This window comes from Varroa destructor, unplaced genomic scaffold, assembly GCF_002443255.2.
Source record: "Varroa destructor unplaced genomic scaffold, Vdes_3.0 BEIS01000005.1, whole genome shotgun sequence".
NCBI classification, from domain to species: Eukaryota; Metazoa; Arthropoda; class Arachnida; order Mesostigmata; family Varroidae; genus Varroa; species Varroa destructor.
Genome location: NW_019211458.1, coordinates 7,187,423 through 7,211,635, shown reverse-complemented (window position 1 = coordinate 7,211,635; position 24,213 = coordinate 7,187,423). Strand labels below are relative to the sequence as shown.

General features: G+C 44.5%; 1 protein-coding gene across 3 annotated transcripts in view; it reads left to right on the top strand.

The window, feature by feature from the left end:
- The window catches only part of LOC111251475 (uncharacterized), a 74,529-nt gene extending 51,371 nt beyond the window's left edge, over positions 1-23,158 (top strand). For all 3 annotated transcript variants that reach the window (XM_022808073.2, XM_022808074.2, XM_086989989.1), the window contains exons 2-4: positions 14,327-14,571; positions 19,188-19,310; positions 20,249-23,158. In XM_022808073.2, coding sequence (XP_022663808.1) covers positions 14,327-14,571; positions 19,188-19,310; positions 20,249-20,650 — 770 coding nt within the window. In that variant the 3' untranslated portion in view covers positions 20,651-23,158. The remainder of the gene's footprint in view (positions 1-14,326; positions 14,572-19,187; positions 19,311-20,248) is intronic.
- The last annotated feature ends 1,055 nt before the right edge of the window (positions 23,159-24,213 follow it).

Genomic DNA, 24,213 nt, shown 5'->3' with positions numbered 1-24,213 from the left:
ACACGTCAGAGAAACGGGAGTAGTCCACCCATTAGATCTGTCTTCCTGTCTGGAGTATCAGACCAGCTATCTGACTGTCGGCAGTGCGGCGAACATGATCAAATAAGTTGCGGCGACTCGAGGTGTATCGGAACAAAAATTTGGATAGATGCGTTTCGCTATGTAGATAGTGCACGATAGAAGCGTTTGTAGCGATCACCCATACACTCCGCCTCTCCTTAGCTGCTTTCTCCGCAAAGAGTCGAAAAACCATTGAGATGACGGGATCAAGCCGTGAATCAATTCGTGTATGTCGTGGGGGTGATGGCTCGACAAGACGGGCTCACAAAGGAAGGTGCGACAGAGGTCGAATGTAGGTGAGCCGCAACTATGGTGCGTTACGTTCACTGCACGCACGCGCGCGTGCGTGCGTGCGTGCATGCAGTGAACGTAATACCACGAGGGGCGCTGGACGACGTCACCGCATGCGTCATATTCTCCATGTTCCGGTCAATGTGCATTATCTAGCCAGTGTCGATCGTAATTGTGCCTCGTGCGTGGGACGTCCATTGACATAGGGTTGGCGAAGGCAAAAAGGTGCGTCGATCTTCGGTACGGAACCCTGAGGGGAAGGTATCGCACGAGCGAACACGAACCGGAAGCCGACACCTACTCGTACCCTTTGCATCCAACGCTCAGCGCGCTGGTCACCCGTCCTGATCGAATCGTCATGTCGAATAACATTGACTGTCCAGAAACACCATACCCTTGCTGAAAACTCTGCGTACTTCCTGAAATACTATCTCGGTGAATATCATATCAATATTCCTACCATATTTACAACTTGTACTTCAAACGTTCATGGTCCATGGCCTCGCTTCACGCGAAAATCCAAAGTATAACTACAAGTTATAGACCTTCTGACAATGACTATGAATCGACAAGTGTTTCCAAACGTAAAGGTCGCAAAGGCATCAAGCGGTTCTATCTTTTATAGTTGCGTTATCTAAGGGCCTAGACACATACTACTTCCGGTAGCCGCGACAAACTTTTCAACGTATTCTGCTAGCTAATAACGCCCACTAGCCTGGATCCGAGGTCGTAATGGCATATAATTTTTATTCGTTATAAGGTCTTGTCGTCACTGGTCAACCAGTAAGTTGGATAGCAACGTTCATTATTCCCACCAGTTTAATTTACCTTAACAACGGACAGCAATATGTCAACATTAACATAAGCATAGGCCTGTTACCTAGAAGGCTTGCGACTTCATGCAAATTCATATAAGAGGCAAGTGGAGCTAGTTGGCAGTGTAAGTGGATATATGGCAATGTGCGTAAGCGTTTCAGCCGACCATGATAGCCTTATGGTGATTCTTATATGTGCTATAATAATACTAGACGCAAACGTTGTTGCCATACAGTATTGACGTAGGAAGAACAGGCATCAATTGAATTCTACCATGATGAAGGTTAATAACCGTAAGCTTTGTTTATACACGCTCCAAACATCAAACTTTAACCTACGTACCCGCAGATACCTAATCCTCGCGACAACAGTACAGAGCAACTATTCAAGATGTAGTTAGTTGATAACTTACAAAAAATTCTGATTGTAGAGCGCTAAAAAAGTTTCTTGAATCTCAAGGTTAGATATTGCCGGCAAGTTAGCACAAACTTGCCTGAAACTTGCTCATAGTCGAAGTGGCTCCTATGGGTCTGTATTATGGGGCTGAATGAACTCGGAGTGCCAATCGTAGCGGATTAGGAGGAGAGTCATTACCCGCTAATCCTTTTGTTGCTTGGTTGGCTGATAACAAGTTGCTAATCAGACATCGAGGTGTAACGGTACTTCGGAGGCATTTGTTACTTCATGCTTGGGCCTGAGCTTAGCCCCAGTTTCTCACTGCTGTCGGCATTGTTTAATAGGCGCCGCGGCTGTCGTTGCTTAGATCTCCAGCGCCCGAGATTTGAAACCGAAACATTTGAACTGAATTTAATTCGTTCAATCAGACCAAGCAAAGGATTTTCTATCAGAAATACAAAAAAAAACTCCCAAGTTGTCGAAGAACTATAAAATTCAACTTTACAAAAGATCTGTTTGGCAAAATGATTTGTACTAATGTAATCAGACATCAATATTTCATCGATTACGAGGCTATTATATACGTTACATTATCCTCTGCCAATTGGCAGCTTCGTGCTCAGACCCGATTCCACGCGACATCTTTAGCCAATCCAAATGATCACAAACCAGAAAACAATATGGGTCCCAAGTTGAATGATGTGTACGCTTGACGAAATTTACTTTATCTTTTCATAACCAGATTAAGGGGTTAACGGCCGGTCTCTTTCGCAGCCTTTTCGCTGTTATAGCAAAGGTAAGAATAGGAAAATTTCGAACAGAGCGCTCCACTCAACGGGATCTTCATTGCGATATGTTACTGAAGCATAAGGGCGACCTGCCGGCGTTTTAAAAACCTGAAGACCCTCAACGACAGCGATAATAAAACTATGGTGAGCACACGACAAATGGTCTTGAGAAAAAAGAAAGAGGGGTCGTCTGACATCGATTGGCAAACCTCTCGGTGCCATCAGCAATCAATGCTGTCATTGCCGCTATTTGATACAGTATCTTACTGCTGCTGCTGTTGCTGGTTGACTTAACGTCAACGCTGAGACGTGGAGGATCAAGAGGAGACGTCGTATGTGGATTCGAATCGAACGAGTCCGCCCTCAGTCAAAGCCGTTTTTGCTCAAGTGGTCAAAGTAAACCAGACACAAACGGATGGTTTTTCAGTAAATCGATAGATGAGGATATAGAAGTTGAACAAAAGCGATGTTGTTCTCATACCTCATCCTCAACAGCGGTTCCCCCAACACGTTTTGCCATGTCATCTTTTAACCAACTTCATTTGTAGATTTTTCTACTTCACATGCGAAACGCCGCGCTCCCGTCACGTTATGGCAGCATACCGCTGCAGTATTTTCGCATAAGGAATATCGTATCCCGCTTGGCGCGGCAGCCAGCCACTTTCTTTCTAAGCCGCTAACGACATACTCACTCATTCAAAAGCTAGCAGCACTGAACAGTAAGCGAAAACTGATCTCAAGCAACTATTGCCGACCATGCATATGTCGGTTGGCTTCATTTAAAAAAAAAGCTACCTACTTACTATTGGCACTATTTTTACTGTACAAAAATTATAGCAGTGCCGCCCCCGTCTTTTCGGATCACATGCGACACTACCTGACATGTAATGTGCAACGTGCACTCCGTGTATGGTACGTTCATCCCTGCCGTGTAATGAAGTTCTCTTCTTCGCCAATCTCACATGCTCCTCTCACCGATTCTATACCTGTCTCTGTTAAACTGGACACTTTTGATGTTACGGCCGTCGGCCTCTGGCATTTGGCCCCATTGATATCCGAGAAGTATCCGTACGCATTCCGAATTGTTTTGTCTGTCAACGTTTTTCAACCTGGGAAAGAGGAAAAAATTAGCGATATAGGGGTAGATGGATAAGTGGGTATTCCCGCTGGAAAAATTCTGTCAATTGTCTGCCAGCCGCATTGTAGCTTTGGCACTGGATCATCGACACACAGACGTAAGTAGGCAGTAAGTTCTGGCACATTTTACGTCATCTCTGAGGCTGTGATAATGGCTCGGTAAGGCCCCGGCAGAGTGGCCTAGATTGAAACGGTTCTAGGGGCAGCGAGATTTCGAGGTCGACGTGGCTGATGTGGCGGTCGCCGCTATGTACGTATGCGTGTTGGTATATATGTACATACGTTCGCATGCGTGGTGGAGTCCAGTCGAGTGAAATACTTTATATGACTGCTGCTGGTGTTGTTGTTGTCCACGATTATGACGATGGTAGTGATGCTATATTTGGAACAAAGAACTGGCAGCGGGAATCATTGGACCGCCTTTGTCGGGTCATGTATGTCACCATATACATCTCATTCGGGTGCCACAATGACTAGGTGGGTGACATCGTAAACGAGCTTCAGCTCTGTAGCAGACGACCGACTACTTGACAGTCGACCGCTGTCTACATATCCCCCCTCCCCTCTACCGTCAGCCCCAGTGCTTCCTCGCCATTGTCGTGGTCGTCCTCAGCTCTTCAAGGGTTTACGGGAACGACACGAAACTTCGTGTCCGAGTCAACGACTAAAGGGACGGACGTAAAAGGGACGCACACATGAGCACGGCGTAGGTTCGAATCGAGGGAGACAGCGAAAGGGGACTGAGGAACAGGTCGGTACGTCTCCGCTTCGGTCTGCCGCCCCCCTTCGCGTCGAACGTTGGGTCACCCACTGAGAGAAAAAAACGGAACAAAACACGACCAGATAAAAAGAAAAGCAAAAAGTATTTGAACTTTGTCAGTGGTTGTTTCGCCCATAATAATAAATATCCCTCTGAGTGTTTTTCGGCCTCAACGACTATGTGCGCCAGCAAGTATACGAGCAGAAAGGACCTAGTCAACAGAAAAGAGCCTCAACATATACATATATGTCTAAATGTATATATTCAAGAGGAAGGGGGGAAGCTATGCAGAGAAAGTAGGCAAATGTCAACGGAGGGGTGACTGTGTTTATGTCACACGGACGGGATAATGAACTGTTCTCGAACTCCCAATGGCTGGCAGTATGTATAGGATCGCGGCATTATTGTGCATGGTCTTCGGTAATGTCGAACAAGTCTGGAAAATTGTTACTAGCCTTTACTCGACTGTACATCAGCCAAGGTCAGATTAGGCAAACAGACATAATAGACGACGTTATGGCTGATTTCGCATAGCTGCACATGATCCATTTCAAGATCCCTTTTCGATTTTGTATGCCTCCCGGCTACGGTGGTTACCTGAAAGAGTAAAGCGGAGGTTGATCTTTAATAAATGGAGACTACTTTCTTGAGTTCAAAATTTCTCCCCACAATGCACCGTATCAACAAAAGATAACCCGAGGTGCTCCACGAACAGGTCATCTAGTAGAGTACGAGCTTTAATAGCCATCAATAAGGGTACGGCTCAATCAAAGCAAGTGGCGAACATCTGCTGACCACTGGGGAGGCGGGGATCTCATTCATCCGCAAAGCACTTGATTTCAGTAAGCTATCCGACTTCTGAATCTGAAGCGTGGTAGCGCTTCCCTGGTAGACCTGTCTCCACCTAATGGCGGTTAAGGGTACACAAGTGGCCGAACCGCAATTCGCTGCGTGTAAATTGAACGATGCCACCTTTCTTCCATGCAACTCAATGGAAATAGCTCTTCTGTAGTGTTCGAGATACCTCTCTAATAAGAGCTAACATTTCAAAGGTACCGCAGTTTATCCAGAATCGGTGTTTTCAGCTCGGGGTTGTCAAGATCTTGTTGATGTCGGTTGATTACAAACTGTGATGTTCAACTTATTATCCCCTCGTGTTATTCATGGTTCATAGAAGGAGCATGCGTCGTGTGAAACCAGTTATAATCCGAAAGGCGATTCCGGGCGGAATAACCAAAGCTTCGCTGCTTTGACAATCTTACGCCATATGTAGATTTCTGCTTCAGTCGGCTACTTCAGTGCAAAAACTCTGTCTCTTCCTTTCCCTTCTTTTTTCAGCTCAAAAGCGAAAACCGCTTCTGCGTACAGCAACGAGCCACCTCGTTGATCATTGTTGTTATGCGCTGTTTGTGTACCGGACAGGCCAATGTAACCCGTTACCTTTTTAAATGGCCGCCAAAAGCCAGAGATGTCCACTTCCCTGAAGGGTCTTTGTTAAAGGCCGCAACTTCACTGAAGTCATTTCTTGTTCGCTTCAATTGGATGATTGTCGGTTCTCTTCGCTTGCTCGACTGGCTATCGCACAGTGTTATACAGTTCGCACAGCGTTACATTGCAGCCAACACACATTGCATCTAGATGAGGTAGAGCGAGCGAGACCTCGAAGTGCTTGTACGCCATTAGGAGGACGACGTCGATTCTTCACAGAAGGAGCCAGCTAAGCATCACCTCACGTTGTTTCGCCGTCTATATATATGTACATATATGTGTATACATACACATAAATGTATGTATATATGGCCCGTTGACTGCAAATTAGAACCTGTTACTACAGCACACGCTCACTGGGGTACAACCTCAAACACAGTAATGGGTCCGCTACCGGGAAGCATCGCGGATTCGAAGACATCTCGCTTTATATCTTGTTTGCTCCTAGATGCACTCGTTTAGGCTGTAGACCGATTTAACTTGCAAGAACGCAGAACGTACCGTACGATTGTCGCACTAAATAGCGGCAATTACGATCGTCTCAGCTCGGGTAGTTTCCTTTAGAACATAGAGTTCGTCGATCTCAAGTACGAGCTCATTGATCCTTACATAGCAAAGTCTTTCCCAAACATCACATTTGAAGGTCGTGACTTAGTTAGGCAGCAATGGTCCAGGCTGCAAAGTAAGCTTGTTCGACCGGTTAAGGTCCGGTAGGACAGTTGATCTCCTTTCCATTTTCCTTTCTTAATTATATCACTATGGTTCTAGCTGGAAGCTTTAAAATGGATCCAGCCATCTACCGATATTAACACCGTTCGCTAACCGAACGCCCAGACTTGATTTATTTGGGCTTTAGTAGTTTAACTATAATTCGGTTTGCTTCTAAAAGCGATCGCGGCTTTTGTGACAGGGCAGTAGAAATGCTAGCCCTTAGGGTCGCACTCATATGGCGACCGCTATAAACTGCCACAGCTAATACAGAAGGTAGTGAGAAGATGCGCGTGTTGTCTGCTCGTTCTTGCGTGTACTTGTGCCTTGCCCTCGTCCTCCTGCAGTGAAGCACAAATGAAAATCGGACTCACTCCACAGTACAATCACCGAACCCAGCGCCTAACGACGGTTAACAAGTGGCAGTCATCATCGTTCGATAGAACAGCAGCAGTTCGACGGACGATGCCAACAAAACAGAAAAGTAGCAAAGGCGTCAGTCGTCACCGTAAACTAGCGTACAGTATATGAACTCGATTATTCGGTTATTGGAGCATAGTGTGGGGCTATTGTCCGCTATCGAATGGCAGTAGGTTCAGGTGCCATTACACACCTGATGCAGCCCTCGATCGGCTACCGAAGTACTGCTATTGCGACTACAACAACGACTACGAAGGCTCAAAGTAGGCGTTCGCTACTTAGTATACGCGGGAGATGTTAGCTGTACCTATCATTGAGCAGATCGCGCAGTATCAAGACGCTGGCGGCTACCCACTCAACGTTTTCGATTCGAGTGTTTCTCACCAAAAGAGAGAAAGATATGTTTGCTACGAAGTCCACCAAAGAACAGTATGTTCGGTCGGACCTAAGCCTTGTTGCTTATTTAGTTTTGAAAAGAAGGCCTAGGTGTTTACATTCGCAGCATGCATGTGGACAAACACACAGCCTTCGTTACAATAGATTCCTACCGCCCTATAATCGAAAGGATAATAGTACGACTAGAAGTAATAACAAAGCCAGCAATTTGCCCCGCCAACTAGCTTCTCTGTTATAAAGCCTCAAATGCGAACATGAGTCAAGTACCTCTATAGAAGGTGAATGTACTTGACCAGTTCATTACCTGCGTCCGATACTTTTGTTATTTTTACAAACTTCAACAGCTAAAAAGTTCCATTGTAACTGCGATGGCGTACGAGTAGAATGTGCCCAATGCCGATGACAGTCTTAGCTTGCTCTAGGTCCAGTAATGGTTTTGATTTTTTTTTTTATCTCTGCGCTATAAAAAGGATCCCCAACGAATGCATACGAACCGTTTTTCGGTGTAGGATCAGGGTGGCGTCGAAACGAAATTCGTAGAGGACATTTGTATATTAGGACTTGTGTTGCGACAGACAGCTTTTTTTTTTTACCCCACCCGCCACCTGTCTGAGTCTGGCTGTCTTTGTATGTGTGGTCTGTAACACTGTAGGCCGCCCAAGAGCGGACACCGAAAGATACACTTTTGCTTTGGTGATGAAATTTCGGTGGTCATATCTATCTAGAATTCTCGCATTAATTGCTTTTGCGAAGTCTTTACAGACCCGATATTACTTCTATGGGGTTCTACGGTCTTTTTGGGAAGTCTTTCTGATCGCGCTCTTTGAATCCTTTGCATTATGTCAGAAAACGTCGCTCTGAAGCGTCTCTTGAGGTGTTGACACCACAATTCAGTTGCTGAAAAATTCAGCTCAGATCCACTATAGGCGTTCTCAGATATTTTTCTAACTTGACTATTCATTTTACTATTTGAAAATTTCACATTTTCTCTCAGCCGACTCGAAACAACTTTGTCGGTATTAGGTGACTTCTCTTCTAAGCGAAATTGTTTCATTCGAAACATTATTGGTCTGGCCCTTTAAGCTTATCGTTAAGATCTTCTAAATAAGCCAATGTTTGGCACATAAACTTGCGCGAGATGTTTTTTGTTTCTATAAAATAACAACAAGTGCTTAAAAACAATCGTCATCTGAAACCAGTTGATTGGCATCAGTTTATCTACAACGAAGATGCCAATGACAATCTTCGTCCTTTAGTTGCTTTAAGTACGCTGGCATAGTACGTTTTGTCACGATACGAATGCGTCAACCCATTTTTTCGTATTGTGGTCGTTGTTGTCATCGATAATAACGAGAGTCTCACCGAAATGCAGAGCGTGAAAAACGTCAGAGGCCTGGTTACGTCAGTGATCCGGTAGACCCAAACGTAACAATAGCTGCAAGTCGTTCTGGTTGACACGGTGACTTATCATGCGAGAGCTGTATTTTGTGAAGCTTCCGATGCTGGTACATGCGTCGCATGATTTTCCGACTGGTCGAAGCTACCCGACGCAATACTTCCGTTGTCGTAAATCCAGCCAGCAGTATTTAGGCATAGCGGGGCGTATTTACTTTGTACGTTTCAGGATGCTCTGCGATTTTCTTATCTCGGGGTTTGAGGTTACGGACACAGACACACGTCCATACATATATATGTGCTTTCCTAATATTTCAGCAGGCCTGATCCGAGTGCGCCGACACATATCAATTGTGCTCAACGAATTATTGTTTACATGTATTTTAGGAACGAGTTAGGGAGGCTAACGTAATGCGCCATGTTGCCTATTTACTTAATTTGCTTTGCAAGGTTCTATCTATCAACGCGTCACGCAAACATTTACGTGCGCGTAGACTTTAAAACAATGCTTTAGTGTGACGTACATAGACAAACCAACAGAGCAACTTAGTCGGGTTCTGTAGGCCGTTATATTGCTGGTAATGTAAAATGATTGGCGAGTATCTAATTGAAAAGTGACTAATCAAGGTGAGCACCACGCGAAAATTTGACAAAAATAATAGTATCTAAGGTGACCTCTGTTATGGCAGGTAGCCTCGGAGCACCAGTAACTTATGTTAGATGCGGGGCAAGTCGTTTGAAGAGCTTCGGCGTGTGTTCCAATTTCACAAAAAAAAACGAGTACGGGCTCCTGCAATGTATCAGATAACAAGTTTCATTTTCTAGTTTCAGGAACAAGTACTCCATTTGTGTACAGCTTAACTTGAACTCGTTTGTAAGATTGGCAAATCCAGATTTATAAGTTGCTAGGTTGTCGAAGCTTCAATTTCTCGCTGCCTAATTCGGAGCGCAGCTACTTTTAACCATTATGGTATATAGTTGTACAGAAAGACACTATATATAGTTTCTGCTTAGACCTCCCCCGCCCGCCTTTTAGTATAGCGCACTGAAAAATCCGAATATTTTTCAAGATGTCTTACCAAAATCGGCATTGGTCGATTAGGGAAAAGTGGCGACCTATGACAATAATGACTGTGTTGCCTCTAAAGCAATGTTTTGATATCACTACCGATAATATTAATATGCCTATTCGTCACAGTCAGTCAGTATATCAGATCAGATGATACCGATCTATTTGCAGCCATCTCTGAATCACTTGCAAGAAAAATTGCGTGACGGATGTAGTTTTCCTTTTGTACCGCAGCGCTCAGCCCCCTTGATCATTGTGTACAACACGCGACACACACACATATCTAGGTATAGATAGACGAGCAAACGTTCCTTTGTCTGTCGAACTTATCGAACAAGAATAGATAACGCGTTTGCTTCATTTTGAACTTCTGTAATGTTTCCGAAAAATGTACACTTGAGCTCTTTCGGACAGACACAACACAGGCTTTCTTTTCGAAATTGTACAACGGACGGAATTTCCCATCTATCTATAGCATAGTAAACATACATATTGTATCAAATCGTTAAAACTCATCCGCTGGTTCATCAATCGTAGCCATACAGCCACTATAAACGAATGCGACGAAAAAATGCCTGTCAAAACAATAAAAATAACGACCACGACCATGACGCCGCTGCCGCCATCGAGAGTCATTGCTTTCTGTCGTTGACTAACTAGGACGATACATATGCAATAGAGCGGGACTAACGCGATCACAAGACGCAGCGGCGTCGTATTCCTACGATGACTCCACTGCAATTAACAGACAGTTTCGCCTCAGCCGGCCACTCGAACGGCCGCAAGCGGACCTCATAATAGCAGCCCGCATAGAGAAAAACGTTCGCGCCGCTGTTTCTACTATGACTACTAGAGTCGGCCGACTTTATGCATTACGCGCGCGCGCGTGCGTCGTTATATGGCCTAGTGAGTATAAAATGGCTGTTGCTACTGGCGCTGCAGTCGTCGCCCATAATTATAGTATTTGTATCGTATAATACGCGTCGTCGTCAGCTATGCGCGGAATTTGACACGCTCTGATGTCGAAGCGATCCTATCCAATCGACCTATCGTCACCATTGTCACTGCGTCGTTATCAAACAGGGGCAACCGGGAACACAGAAGGGACTTAGCCCTCTTAACTGGCTATCTTTGCTTTGTACTGGCTCCTACTTGGAACTGGAGTTCGGATTCTAACGAGTACGCGTCGTCCTTATCCACCGCCGCAACGATCCTTGCGCCTGTCCTTGCTTGCAATGCTTCAACTATCGCTATCGGTGAAGTAAGCCATAGTCATAACGATGACGATTATAGAACGTTATTTAATCTTTCTGGGTTGCTCAAGGTAGTTGCAAAAAGTAAATTCTTCTCGTAAAACTAACGGGTCCTACTTTTAGCTTCTATTTGCAAAAAAAGAATCTATAATTGCGATCTTATTGCGGCCTCGATGAACTTCATACCATACGATATGATCGTTTAAGCAATATAACAGTATCACTGTAAAAAGGAACCGGGCTTTGAAGGCTTCTTCTGAGCCTATCAATCTGTGTCTGACGACCGCTCGCAAGACGTTTAGGTCTATGATGCAAACTAATAAACGTATCATTCGTTGCTTCTGCTAAAAATAACCCTGCCTATATTGATGCAATGCGTCTCCTACTTTGTCCTGCAGTCGGACAGTATGCATCATATGAAGTCCCCAATTATCCAGAACAGCATTATCGTATAGTAGTCATAAAAGGCAAGTGGAACGGATAAGCTTTGCCCCTTCTAATTAGTTGTTAGTAGCGGCTTCTCGTAACGCGGGCACATTCTTTCTGCACATCCGTTTGAGATCGATAGCAAATAGAACCAAGGGTTGCATGTTTTTCATCTCACATCTTTTGTCCGAGCTTCCTTCTACGTAGTCGTGGCCAGATAGCAGGTATACAGCAGGCTTTAAACGTGACAAATATGACCTTTCCATTACGGCTAGGACTCCCGGCTAAACGACGGTATTATCATCGAATTTATTTTAGGTAAGATTTATCCATAGCAAGATTGGTTGTTGCTCTCGCCTGCCTTTAGTCGGCGACTGCTTGATAAAGTTTTTCGTTTGGCAACTCGTTTAAGACGTCCATTGGTCCCCAATAGCTACTGTGGTCACCAATGAGCTGAACGTACTTCTTCTGATAGTTGTAACGGTGGAGCTGGCGACTAGGAAGCCTACGGCCAGACACATTAGCACGTTTATTTTCTTTGTTTCGATCCCGCTTCTATGGGAGATTTGTTTATCTGCTGCTCATTCACACAGTTGCGCTCATTCGGAACGTTTCCATACCATATGTATATACATATATATGCTGAAGGGGTACAAAGAAAAGCTGCTGCTACGCACGGCTAGGTTCAAGTAGTCGACAGATGGTGCCTCCTACCGTTGCTATTACTCGGCCGCAGAAGCACCCGCACCCTAGGGCAATTCATACTCTTCGTATATACTCTATCTATTGGATACGGTATTTGTCCGTCTAATGCTCCAATACCATACCATGCAGAGATTAAATCTCGGTCACGGGCATGTAGTCTCGAGTATAGTATCATGGCATATATAGGTAATAGAGATTAAAGGAAACGAGTAAAGTCATGTGAGGCAAACGCACGTCCTTCAGGACGTGTGTTTGCCTCACATGACGGGAAACTGCCAAAAAATGGCGAACTTAGTTGGTCTGTGTACGAGGTTTCGATGAATCATTGGATGTCTACAAGAATTACAGGGGAGTTTTGTAGAACAATTTCAACAAGGGTTTAAAGACACGTTAACATGGTAAACAAATGACCACACGTAAAGTGAGCCCAATAAAACCTTTAGATACTTCCTCAGCTTTGAGATATATATGTACAAGTGGGTGTCAAACATAACTCAGTGTTCGTAAATTTAAAGGGCAAATATACACAACGCCAGCGAAATAAAAGAAAAATTTAGTAATAATAGTTAGATCATAACTATGCCCCGGCACTTGTACAATAGAAAACTGGACCGAAAAAGACAATTTCCGAGCCATTGTTTGTTATTACTGCCACAAGGTCACATAGCTTCTGTGTGTTCACGCAAACTGTTAAGCAAAGTACGAGAAAAACGCACTTCAACTTAGATACAGTTAATGTGTCAACAGCTAAGAAACAGCATAACACACAAATAAATTTGAATGAAAACTTGAAGGACACAAAAAAATTCCACTCATATGAGTGACTTCCACTAAGTTAATACTTTGTCGACAGATGTACATCCCTATACTTCAAATGAAGCAACAATTCTGGCAGGATTGAATCTGATGAAAAAAGATAAATTTGCTAGGGTTACTGGGTGGAAAATATCTCTGTGTTGTTGAAAATTCACATCGATAATCTAAAACATAAACGATTCAAGAAAGACAAAATCTAAAACTTTCTAGTTCACTTCCAGCAGAAGTTCAATGAAACAACCCGTGTTATAGCATATAGAGAAAGAACATTTTACAGAATGCCGGAATCCATTATATGTGCAGCATAAATCCATCCCATAGGGTACCGTGAAAAGAAAAATGGCACAGTTAGAGCTGGAATAGATCAACAATCGGTCGCGAAATTCTCCATGAAACAAAGCTGTCAGGTGCCTCATTAGCCTCTATCTTAAATCTGTTAGAACGTCCTTTTAAATTTTTGCTCTGGTTTCATTTTTTTTCACACTTCGATGGTGGCGTTGAAGCTTCAAGGTAACCAAGCGTGTCTAGTTCAGCCTTCGTCGCTATTACTGCATCACCCAGTGAAACAGTGAATGAAATTTTTTTGTGTCGTATCACGCGCAGCCTTGACACTGACCATGACATCGGCTATCACGGGTTTACTCATTAGGTTCCATTGAACTATTGTTAATCATCATAGATTACTTCTTTAGAGCTGTATAGAAACCACCGACGTGACGGCGGTATGATGCGATTAAGTGTTTGCATTATCCTTTTTCTACCTATTGCTTGCCAATATACCCACTTTACAAGAGACCCTATCTAAGACAACATCTATCAATATATATATATATAGTTCTTCTCGGTCTGTCACTCTAACCCAGTCGGCTGGGTCGGTATTCCGTTCACCGGTCGTGGCGGTGGCGATTTCGTTTACCGGTGAAGTCTTCAAGCGGCAAAATATACTAATGCTGCTGCTGCTGAAGCCGGCTCGCGTGTGATCCCTCCTTCTCTGAGCGCCCTCTCTCCAGCGGGCGAGGGTTGCCCGCCAGGGCTGCCCTCACACGATACAAAACTATGGCGCGGTTAATGTTAAAGCGGTTAAATCACATGAGTTGCCCGAGCGATATCTGATGTGTGAAGCTTGGATACGTCTAGCTAGATTAGTTTGAACTAGAAATCCTCAAACGTTAAATAGCCTCAGAGCTCCCGTAGTCTAATCACACCAAAGATAAAGTTTTCACTTCCGTTCTCATCTGTGTTCAGTGAGCCCTAGTGCCAGTGAGCCTCAGGAATACATAAACTCTATAGATATATATGTATATATATCTATATATTGCTCGTCGGCATCAACTGTTGACTCGTCCATGTGACATGGGTTCGTTCGGTGCTAACGGAACGATGACCGGTTTTGCACTTTCAGTGCTTTTGTGCATGCTTTCTCTGTGGACTGACGGCGCGATCTCGGCTCCCCTTCAAAGCAGCAGTGGCCGAGGCAGCGGTCACGTCATCAACGGCATTCCTACCTGGACGTCACCGTGCGGTCAGGACGGGCTGGGAGATATCCCTGAAGTTAAGACGTGGAGCCAGCTCCAGTCACTCCTACTTGAGATCGGTCGCCACGCTCGAATAAGCAGTTTGGAAGCTGGCCACAAGAAAAAACTCTTCGTAAGTACCTATTTTCGCCTTTATTCGTGTATATGTACATATACATTTCTTATTATTATTATTATTGAAATATGATTTTCCGCGCCTAAAGTGTTCATAGTTCCTTAGCTAGCCCCATCAGCGATCGTATATGTCTGCATTTCTGTTACTATTAGCTAGCAGTTTTTTTATTCTTGTTTTTTACTGATTGACATTGCACATATCATAAACATCACATTAATATTCAGTGCGAGCGACTTAGCTGGCCAACCGTTGAAACGGATTCTCTAGCTGCAACTTGATGGCTTTATAGCCGATATCTTCCGAAATGATCAGAATAATGATAGTGCAAAGAGTCACCGAAATATCGCATCGTCTTTGCGCCTGGCTGTGTGATTTTTGCTTTACGTCTACGTTTACAGAAGACTGAAGCAGTAGTATCATGTTGAACTGTACATTATACGCCCGAACACTGACAAAGCTGATTTGAATCAAACAGTCTAATAAAAATTTTGCAAACAAAGCTGTCAATATGTCAGGCTAAAGTAAATTACGACTACCAATTGGAAAGTCACAGGAACTGTGCACCATAGTGCTTTCTTTGTTGCGACTGTCTCAGTGATGATACAGACATATAGTAGTGACTGTTGGTACTATTGCCTGTTCGTGCGACACTATCCGCCAGTCGTAAGAGTTGCACAGGGTTTACCCAAGAAGACTCGGTCTGAGTGCGTCGCATGGCAATACTACAACCGCCAGCAGCAGTATTATCCTGATCATCATCATTCGAGTCTCTCCGGAGTCAACGGGCCCGACAGCCCTACGACTGCCAACAAGTTGTTTCTGAGAAGCGCCTTGTCCACTGCTTACTTCGCTAAGCGGTCATGGGCTTCTGACGCCAGGCGATGAGTTCGCTATGACTCCATGGAGCGCGCGCAGTCTATCCTGTTGCCCCCATCGCCCCGCGCGCCTTCTCCTCAGACTCCTCTTCGGAGACGATGGTGGTATCTGCTGCTGCTGCTGCCGCTGTCGACTGTCTCGTTGGCTCAGTAGGACCACTACAACCTCCAGCGTTATTGCCGCCGCCGATTACTGTATCTTGACTGCTGCTACTATGTTATGGCTGGCTTACTTGGTCGGTCGGTGTTGATGGTGAAAGCTCGTGGCTGAGGATTCTTCCTCTGGGCTCTTCCTGGAACGCCCGATGGGTGGGGGTAGCAGGACCGTCGCGACGCCAGGCCGCGTCCTGCAGTAGCCGCGTGTTACTGCCTGGGCGGGCGAGAGTCTGGGTGGGTGTGTGTGTGTGTGTGAGAGTACGAATCGACGACGCAGCGGGCACGCTCCACAAAGTCAGTCCGCTGGACTCATTGCATCTGTGCAACGGCAACTTTCCATGGTCAGGGTCTACTAGCTTACTTGCTTTCTCTGCACTTCTTCGCTGCAGTGACAACGGCACGACACCGGTCATTCTGATCCACCACTGGCAGGACAACAACGATGACCATTTGCCGGCAGACACTGGTCGTAACCAGCTGACCCATTCAGCCGGTCGCTTTCTCATTCACTCTTTCCGCGTGCGCCTTTAGCTCTTGCCAGCCATTAGGCCTCTTCTACGGTACATGCCACTACACTGAAAAAACACCCCACCCGACAAGCCGGTGGTGAATCCCTTAAAAATAATTGTAAATACATTCGTACCTCTCGTACAGGCAGCCTCTTCTGAGGAAGGAACCAAAGCCTGACAGACAGCGGAAAACAGGTAGAGACTTTTTCACCTTTATAGTCATGCCTTATTTTTAACAGAAGTGCTGTTTGCATCGTATCAAAATGATATAGGTGATAAGTACTCGGACTAATTTTTATTTGACAGTTAACATTGCGCCAGTCTATTTGGTAATGATGGTTATGGCGTATCCACAACTACTAGCCTTAACGTAGGTGCAACAAACGGACGCCGGCAGAGTCGCGTGCGAACCACATGGACCAAGCAGGTCCTTTGAGGGAGAGGGTAACCTGCTCCTGAGATGGGGCTACGGGGATACGGTTGATATGTGGGGGTAGAATGGTTCCGGGGAATCCCCAAACTGTCCGAACAGCAGCCAGTCGGAGAAGCAGTTGGGGCAGCCAATGAATAAACGAGACTGCTCGATGTCCTTGGTTTCCACACGCTCTCTTCGGTCCATTTCTGATATCCATCCGGCAAGCAACTGCCCGTCGGCTTTACCTGGAAACTCATCGATCTCTCCACTCATCTGGACTAGTACTCCCTCAAAACAATATCCTTTCTAACCCCAGTGGCGACGTGCAGCCCCCCCTCCGGATTGTTCCTTGTCCCTGTGTTATACCCGCCTGTTAGTTCCTGATGTTGCTGCTACACGCCTATTTCAACCGGATCATGCGATGTTGCACGAATTTAAGGGTAGATTTTGCTGGTACATGAACCGACCCAGAGACTATTCCAGGGAATTAGCGCACTTGACTCGAAATAACAACAGCGGCGCCAGCAGCACGGGCAGGAACAACGAATGGCAATTCTTTTCTCCGAAAATTGCATTTATCCGTTGGTGCTGCTTTTGCTTATATGGGGAACGAAGCAACCCCCGTTGCCGGGGCAGGCGGTAGCAGCGATTACGTTAAACTCAACGCATTCTGTCGTACATCGACAGCGGTCGAATTGTAGCAATATTCAATAGCTTGATTATTTTACTAAAGCTATAGGATACTGTAAGGGGGCGAGCTTTAACGTTGCCGTTGCAGTCCGATAAGACGGAAGCAGTGAGGTAGTGAGAGGTTGGAAATCCCTAGTAGGTCAGTGGACGTCCCCGTCAAGATCCCGCTCATGCCACTTCTACCAATTCAAATGCCTTCGTTGTCTCCTTTAACGAGCAAATTAAAACAACAGGAACAGTCTCTCTGCCATCGCGTTGCTACTGGTACACAATAAGCAAATGACGAGATCGAAAGCACGAACGGGATGGGCTGGACGGATGACCAGGCTGGTCAGTCTGTCAGTTCGATAGGTCTTAGGTGGATCACCTCATGGTGGTGACTCAGCTTGACGGCTTGGCTTGGCCTCTGTATCTATGCCTATATGTATGTATGCATATAATAGGTCTATGTAGTAGCGCGTAACATGTGTTCTTGCAGCGTCCGTAACGATTAGTTCGATGGCCGGCCTGTTCGTACGTCGAGCAGCTGTAATTTGAGGCACTTAATCTTTCATTTCTTAGCTGCCAGCTAACTTGTACTAGGTCCAAACAGTTTTCTCCAGCAGCAGCAACAAACGTTCTTTTACTGGATCCTCCTTTCTTATTCGACTCTCGTACTGATAGCTCCTCATAATACCCTAGGCATCATGTTGACCCGAAGCAAGCAAGCGGCGTTCAGCTATTTGGCCGCTCATCTCCGGCGCTTACTTTCGCGCATCCCTTTTCGGGTCAAACGGGTTCAAATATAAGTTCGCGTAATGGGCCTAGCTCGTGCCAGTCAACTCATGTTAATCACGCAGCCCCTACTGCGGCATCGGGACAGCATTGCTAATCGGCCGCTGCTACATTTCGTCTATATATATTGCCCACACTCTTTTCTTAACTTTTACGAACTCTTCCACCTAGAAAAAAACAACCCAACTCGTTCAGCTGGCAGAGTTATTGTCCAATTTGGAGGTAATGGCATTTGATGACGTATAGGAGTTTCTGAGTTGGCCCTCTTACGTTCTCTCGCTGGGGGGCCACTGGTTTCCAGCGCGCACAAGTCACTCACAAGTAAACAGCTCCAAGTTAGCCGTACACGGGCTGTCCATCACGCACGGACCACGGAACGTCAGTACGCAACCACAATACCCTACCGTCACAGCAGCAGCAGCCGAGTACGGCGCAATGACCTAACGCGCGTACTCCGACCGCTGACATACGAAGAGGCGCGCGCACGCACGCACGCACGCATGCACGCAGCAATGATGATAATTGTGATGGGTTAGTTGTAACCCAGGCGGAGCGTGACACGAGGTGACGGCATCACCTTAACTCACCAATATTCTCACCGCAATCGCTAATATCGACACTACGAAAATGATCATTATTATGAAGGCCGCTACGCAATGGCATCTGTCGTACCCCGGATACAAATTTGTACTTCGCTTTCGATATAGCTCCACATTATATGGCCTAGCATAATCTGAGAGTATGGTATTGCTTTAGTATTCTCGCGCAAGCGGCAACTTTGTTGTCATTACAGCTGCTGTTGTTACCATTATCGCTTTTACTCTCCTTTCGGCCGACCGTAATCGCGGCACATCGGCATCAACCTACCGCCACTTAGTAGGCCGTCGTCGTCGTCGTCGTCGTCGTCGCCGTCGTTGTTCCTCGAAAACACAGCGGGCGTTTTTGAGTGGCACGGCTGTGTTTCAGAAGCTTCTCGCACTTTTCTTAGCTATCCCGATCACTTGTGGCCGCCACTATCGTCAGATCAATTGGATCACGGTTGGCCAATAATGAATTCGTTGATTTTTACTGGACTGGTTCGAACCGATAAAAAGTTACAAATTGCACAGTTAATGATAGAACATAAAAAAGCTGAAATGCCGTGAATGAATTCGAGCTAGCTAACCAATGTCAATGTTTGGCCTGCTTTTACAGTTGGAAAATCGATATAACGACTCAACATCGTTTGAGAGTCTTTATCAACAATATGTTCATGACTGGTTGCCACGGCCACCTGCAACCCCAGAGGACTTTGAGAAGACCTTTGAAGAGATGAATGTAAGTATTAGATCTTGCGATAGATAGAAGTCGTACCGGTTCCGAAGGCGGCGTCGGTGACGATACTCCAGTCCGGCCTGCCGTTAGAGTTTACGCCTAACTAGTGGTCGTAGAAGAGCTTGCTTCTCGCCGTAGGAATAAAAATCTAGAACAAATATAGATTGAAACAAGCAGAAGGTATATGCTTTTTCGCCCACCTTGGTTCCATGTTAAGGCTTAGATAGACTATGCATACCTGCTTCTTCCTTCGTCGACGAACGGACGGACGAAAATTGGTACCTACTGGCAGAGGCTAGGATTGGATTCCACAGCAACAGTACAAGTAACACTAGAGGAAATAGCGTTGCTTTTTACTATAATTTCGAACTGAATACAAATTTACCTGTTAGCCAATGTACGTTAGCTTCGTCTTGGCCAAGGACTAACGTCCCGACGGCTGCTTCCTTGCTTGTGCGGTCACTAACACCACACGCGCACAATAACCCACCATATATAGTAGAGACATCCATATGCCTCGATGCCGCCTGCTGTTATTGTTGTTGTCGGACGCGAAGCCCAGCGACAACGATAGCGTAGGCCAGCCACGGGTCTGAAGTCGACGAAAGTCAAAGAAATACGATAGATATTATATATATCGCATTTATATATATATATATATGGTGGCGATAGCTGTGGCAGCGGCATCGCTACCGGTGAAACGGGAGATCAATACTAAAGAAGCACTATAGTCGATGGTGCGTCTCGTCTTAGCTTAAGGCATCAACAACAACAACCAGTTAACAACGACGAAACTTCCATAATATGGTATTTTCATCTTCGTCGGCAAAGTATCTGTGCGGTTATAGTCGCCACGGTAGTAGTAGCTAGCCGTTTTCTTTGAGCCAACTCATCAATGGAGTAAGGCGATCGGACGCTAACAAGGGGCCTTGTTGTTTCAGGTAACGACAGCATTTCGCAAGGTCTACGGATATCTGCAGCACTACGCGGTGGGCCTGGAGCAGGCGACGCTCGATCAGATGTTCACCCGCAAAGGCGGGTTCGATGGCCACTTCAGGGAGGTCCAAAACTCACTTAAGCAGCTGCTATGTGAGTTCGATATGAGCATCAGCATGCTCAAAATCCGTAAAGATCCCGATGTGCTTCGCGATGTTATGTCAGTGGAGCAACGTAAGCCAGTCGACGCATTGGGAGAGCACCAGATCATGCTTAGGGACTACGTAATCTTACGTGACTTTATCAGCATAACAGAATACGTCAGCCGCCTCTTTACACGTCTCGCTAAGCATCCTGAAAAGCGGCCTGAAAATGTGCTCAACGCAAATCGAACAAAGTCACATTAGGACAACAATTTACCCCTATATATATATATATATATATATATATATATATATATATAACGTTGACGTGAAAAGACACGTCGGTGGGGTGGAGTTCGCGCGTGCCATGATAACCAGGACCATCCCACTTGAAATCTAGTCAAATCTCAGTGCTGAATTGCATGTAGACTACAATTGTGCAGATGCGACTGCAGGGCGATAAACAAGCGTCTAGTTAATGATTTGGTGGTAATCGTCATCGTAGGCGACGCGGAGCTGTATTTTATTGGTAGGAATTTATAACGATGACAATGTATTTATTGAACGAATATGACGACCTGGACTAGCCGCGGTCGATATCGTTTATCCACAAATGTGAGCGGCTGGGGTGCACCAGTCTCACTTGTTAAAAATCCCACAGTTTCCTGCTACAGCTGCAGGCATCCTTCTACCTTTACCAGCGCTGCTATGGCGGCCGCCGGACTTAGGTCATCGTTTCTGTCTGATCGATAAGAGTCGTCGTCGTCGTCATCGTGGCTCGTCAGCCGCGCACACTTTTCTCCTGGAGTTTTGCAGTCACATCTCCAGGTTGATTTAATTTTTTTAAGTAGAAATCTCCGCCGCCGCACCATTATAATCTGCCATTAATAAGTGAAGTGATCACCTCACTTGCCAAATAATCCAAGTTGTTGATCGACTGCTTTTTTCTTGAGTGGGCCGTAAAGTCTGATAGTCTAATCGGACCCAAAGACATGCTCTCATTACGATTATCCCAGTTCGCATCAACAAATCAATGTTCCCATGGCCATAAGAAGCATCATTACCCACACCATTTGTCTGCTATAGCCGTTTTGTATGATATTCATTTGTCCCAGCAAAAACACTACAAGACTCCTCTTTAGCTTTAATGGAATTTTCATAGAAAAATAAGATTCGTCACTGCGCAGGTCTTGTCTGACTAAATACTAGTGATAGGGTTCTATTATGATTAGTAATAACGACTCTAAGCGGTCGTGTGGTAGTTGTTGAATGTAATATACGATCCGAAACAATTGTTTTCAGCGTTGAATGATGTTGCTCGCCTATTTATATAAAACAAATCGAAGGTGGCAGTCCCCATTTTTTTTGTAGATTCTTTTGTAACTCAAAGACATGCTCCGATTGGCCCTCCATCGGTGGAGGCGTTACACCTTTATGTACATACTACTGATCATTACTATTACAAATGTAATTTATTAATACTTATAAATAGTCGTAATTTATTATTAGTATTACGGCGTAGGAGCACTGTAACCATGCGACCGGTAAATACCGGGACATGACGAGAAATGATAATTGGCGATGGATGGATGGATGGATGGATGGATAGATGGATGGATGGATGGATTCAATGCTGATAGAGTATATATAACATAGTATTTATTTTAATATTGATGCTGGTCGACACAAACTTCCCCGTCGATTCGATCCAATTTCCGACGACGACAGAAATAGAGCAAGTGATGATGGTGACGGCGATGGCTACGAGAGAATTAATGCCGTCAATTCAACATATAACTAACAGTATTGTTTTATTTCTTTGAAAAAGTTCTAATTATAATAAATCAAACGAATAGGCGAAGGCCGACGTTACACAAAGTGAGTTTAGAAGCAGGAATAGCACTAAATCGTAACTTATAATAGTTTTTCTATTCCAACGTAGCTGAAGGTGCCGCACGCGTTCAGCAATGAATCAAATCAAACTTCTCGGCTGCAACGCCGAGGGTTGTAGATGTTCGTCTCATTCGTTCATTTTATCTCCAAGCACATGATATTTTCTGATACGACAGATGCCCATCGTTTACAGCGACAAGTAAAAAACGATAGAGCATAACGATGGTGCAGCTTCAATTAGAAATTGCCGAATCTACAACAAACAGTGGTCAATAATTGGGTTTGCAATAGCATCACCATTGAAGTCGCGCATCGGTAGGCAAAATGCCCAATAGAAATTTGTGTACAACAGCTTAGAGTTCAGAGAACAAGGGATAATAATCGCAGATGACAATGTTAACTATTCGTAATGGTAAAATCATATTAATAATAGCTGAGTTCTTACTCGGTAGATGGTTGAAAGGATCAGGGGGCACAGATGGTCACGAGGATAACAACGAGGAGATGATAACGAATTATAAAACGACAACCACAACAAATCATTAAAATACAACAACAACAGCAACAGAAACTATAAAGATCTATTTTTGTACAGTCACCATGTAAAGTGTAAATATTGAAGGTAACATATTGCGAAGAGTAGATGCATATGAAAGAGAAATATCAGCGGGTAGAGAACGAGCTGGAGAGTGGAAGAAAATGGCGGAAAAACCGTATGTAAAAACGCATGTGAACAAAACGGTAAACTAGGAAAGAAAAAAAAAAGGCAAAATAATAAAGAGAATATAGAAATGGGAAGAGGAAGTAGGACGAGGAAGGCAGAAAAAATAACAGAAAAATACCAATAAAAACGTGTAAAAAATCAACTCGATTACTTAATTTCGTGTCCTTATTTCATTGGCATTCGTCTATTCAGTGCATACGATCATCATTTAAATTATACAAGTTATTCATTAGCACGATATAAAATAGCATACATAGCGGGAAAAGGCACTGGTTAGGCAATCGAACAGGGGGATGAAGCTGGGGAAGGACGTATAATTCTCTACACTGAGTCAATGATAATGACATCATGATGCCAAACTTCATTTGATCTCCCAGGCCTTCTGGTTAACTCGATCTTCTGACCCAACAGAGCACAATTGAAGTACGATACTATACTGTAGAGTTATTTTTCTACGAAAGGGCACGGTAACGATCGATCGTTTGTTTCCTAAACATATTGATAAAAGCTTTTAATGCACATATCAAATAGTGATACCCCAATGGGGCCTAAAAATGACCTTTACATTTACTCTGCCCCTGAAATTTTCTATGTTAATAATAAGAACCGACCGAGATAACCAAGTCGTACGAAACACCTTATTCGTTTTTTTCCACTTTTCTCTGCGAGATGTGCGTCCTAGTTGAATCGAACAGAATATTGCCCCATCAGGCCAAAGATCCGATCTCAATTTACCCCAATCATTAGGTTTAATTTCTTGGTAGGTACGTATTTTATTTATTAATCTCTAATCTAAATCTAAATTGATTAATCTAAAGCTTCAATCAACCGGATTTCTTAGAATCCCAACTAATAATAACTATCTAGATGTTTCTTGTCTATTTCTATGTTGCTTGCAATTCCTTCACAGAGGTTTATATGGGTAACTGAACCACATGTTCCAATTATGACAAAAGCGGAGGTCTTTTCCATAGTAATGCATTCTCCTCGCTCGTTCTTCATTTAGCTATATTACTTTAAAACTGGACTTGATGGGTCAATGGTGCTATTAAGTTACTGTAATGTTATTAGAGGAGCTTATGTTTATAACTTAGCGGTTATAAATTAGTATCGCACGATATACATATGTACATATTGTGTAATTAAGTTGAAGTGCCGCAATGGCAAAGAGCTAGACGGCATCTTTACTTCTATTTTACTTACGCAAGGC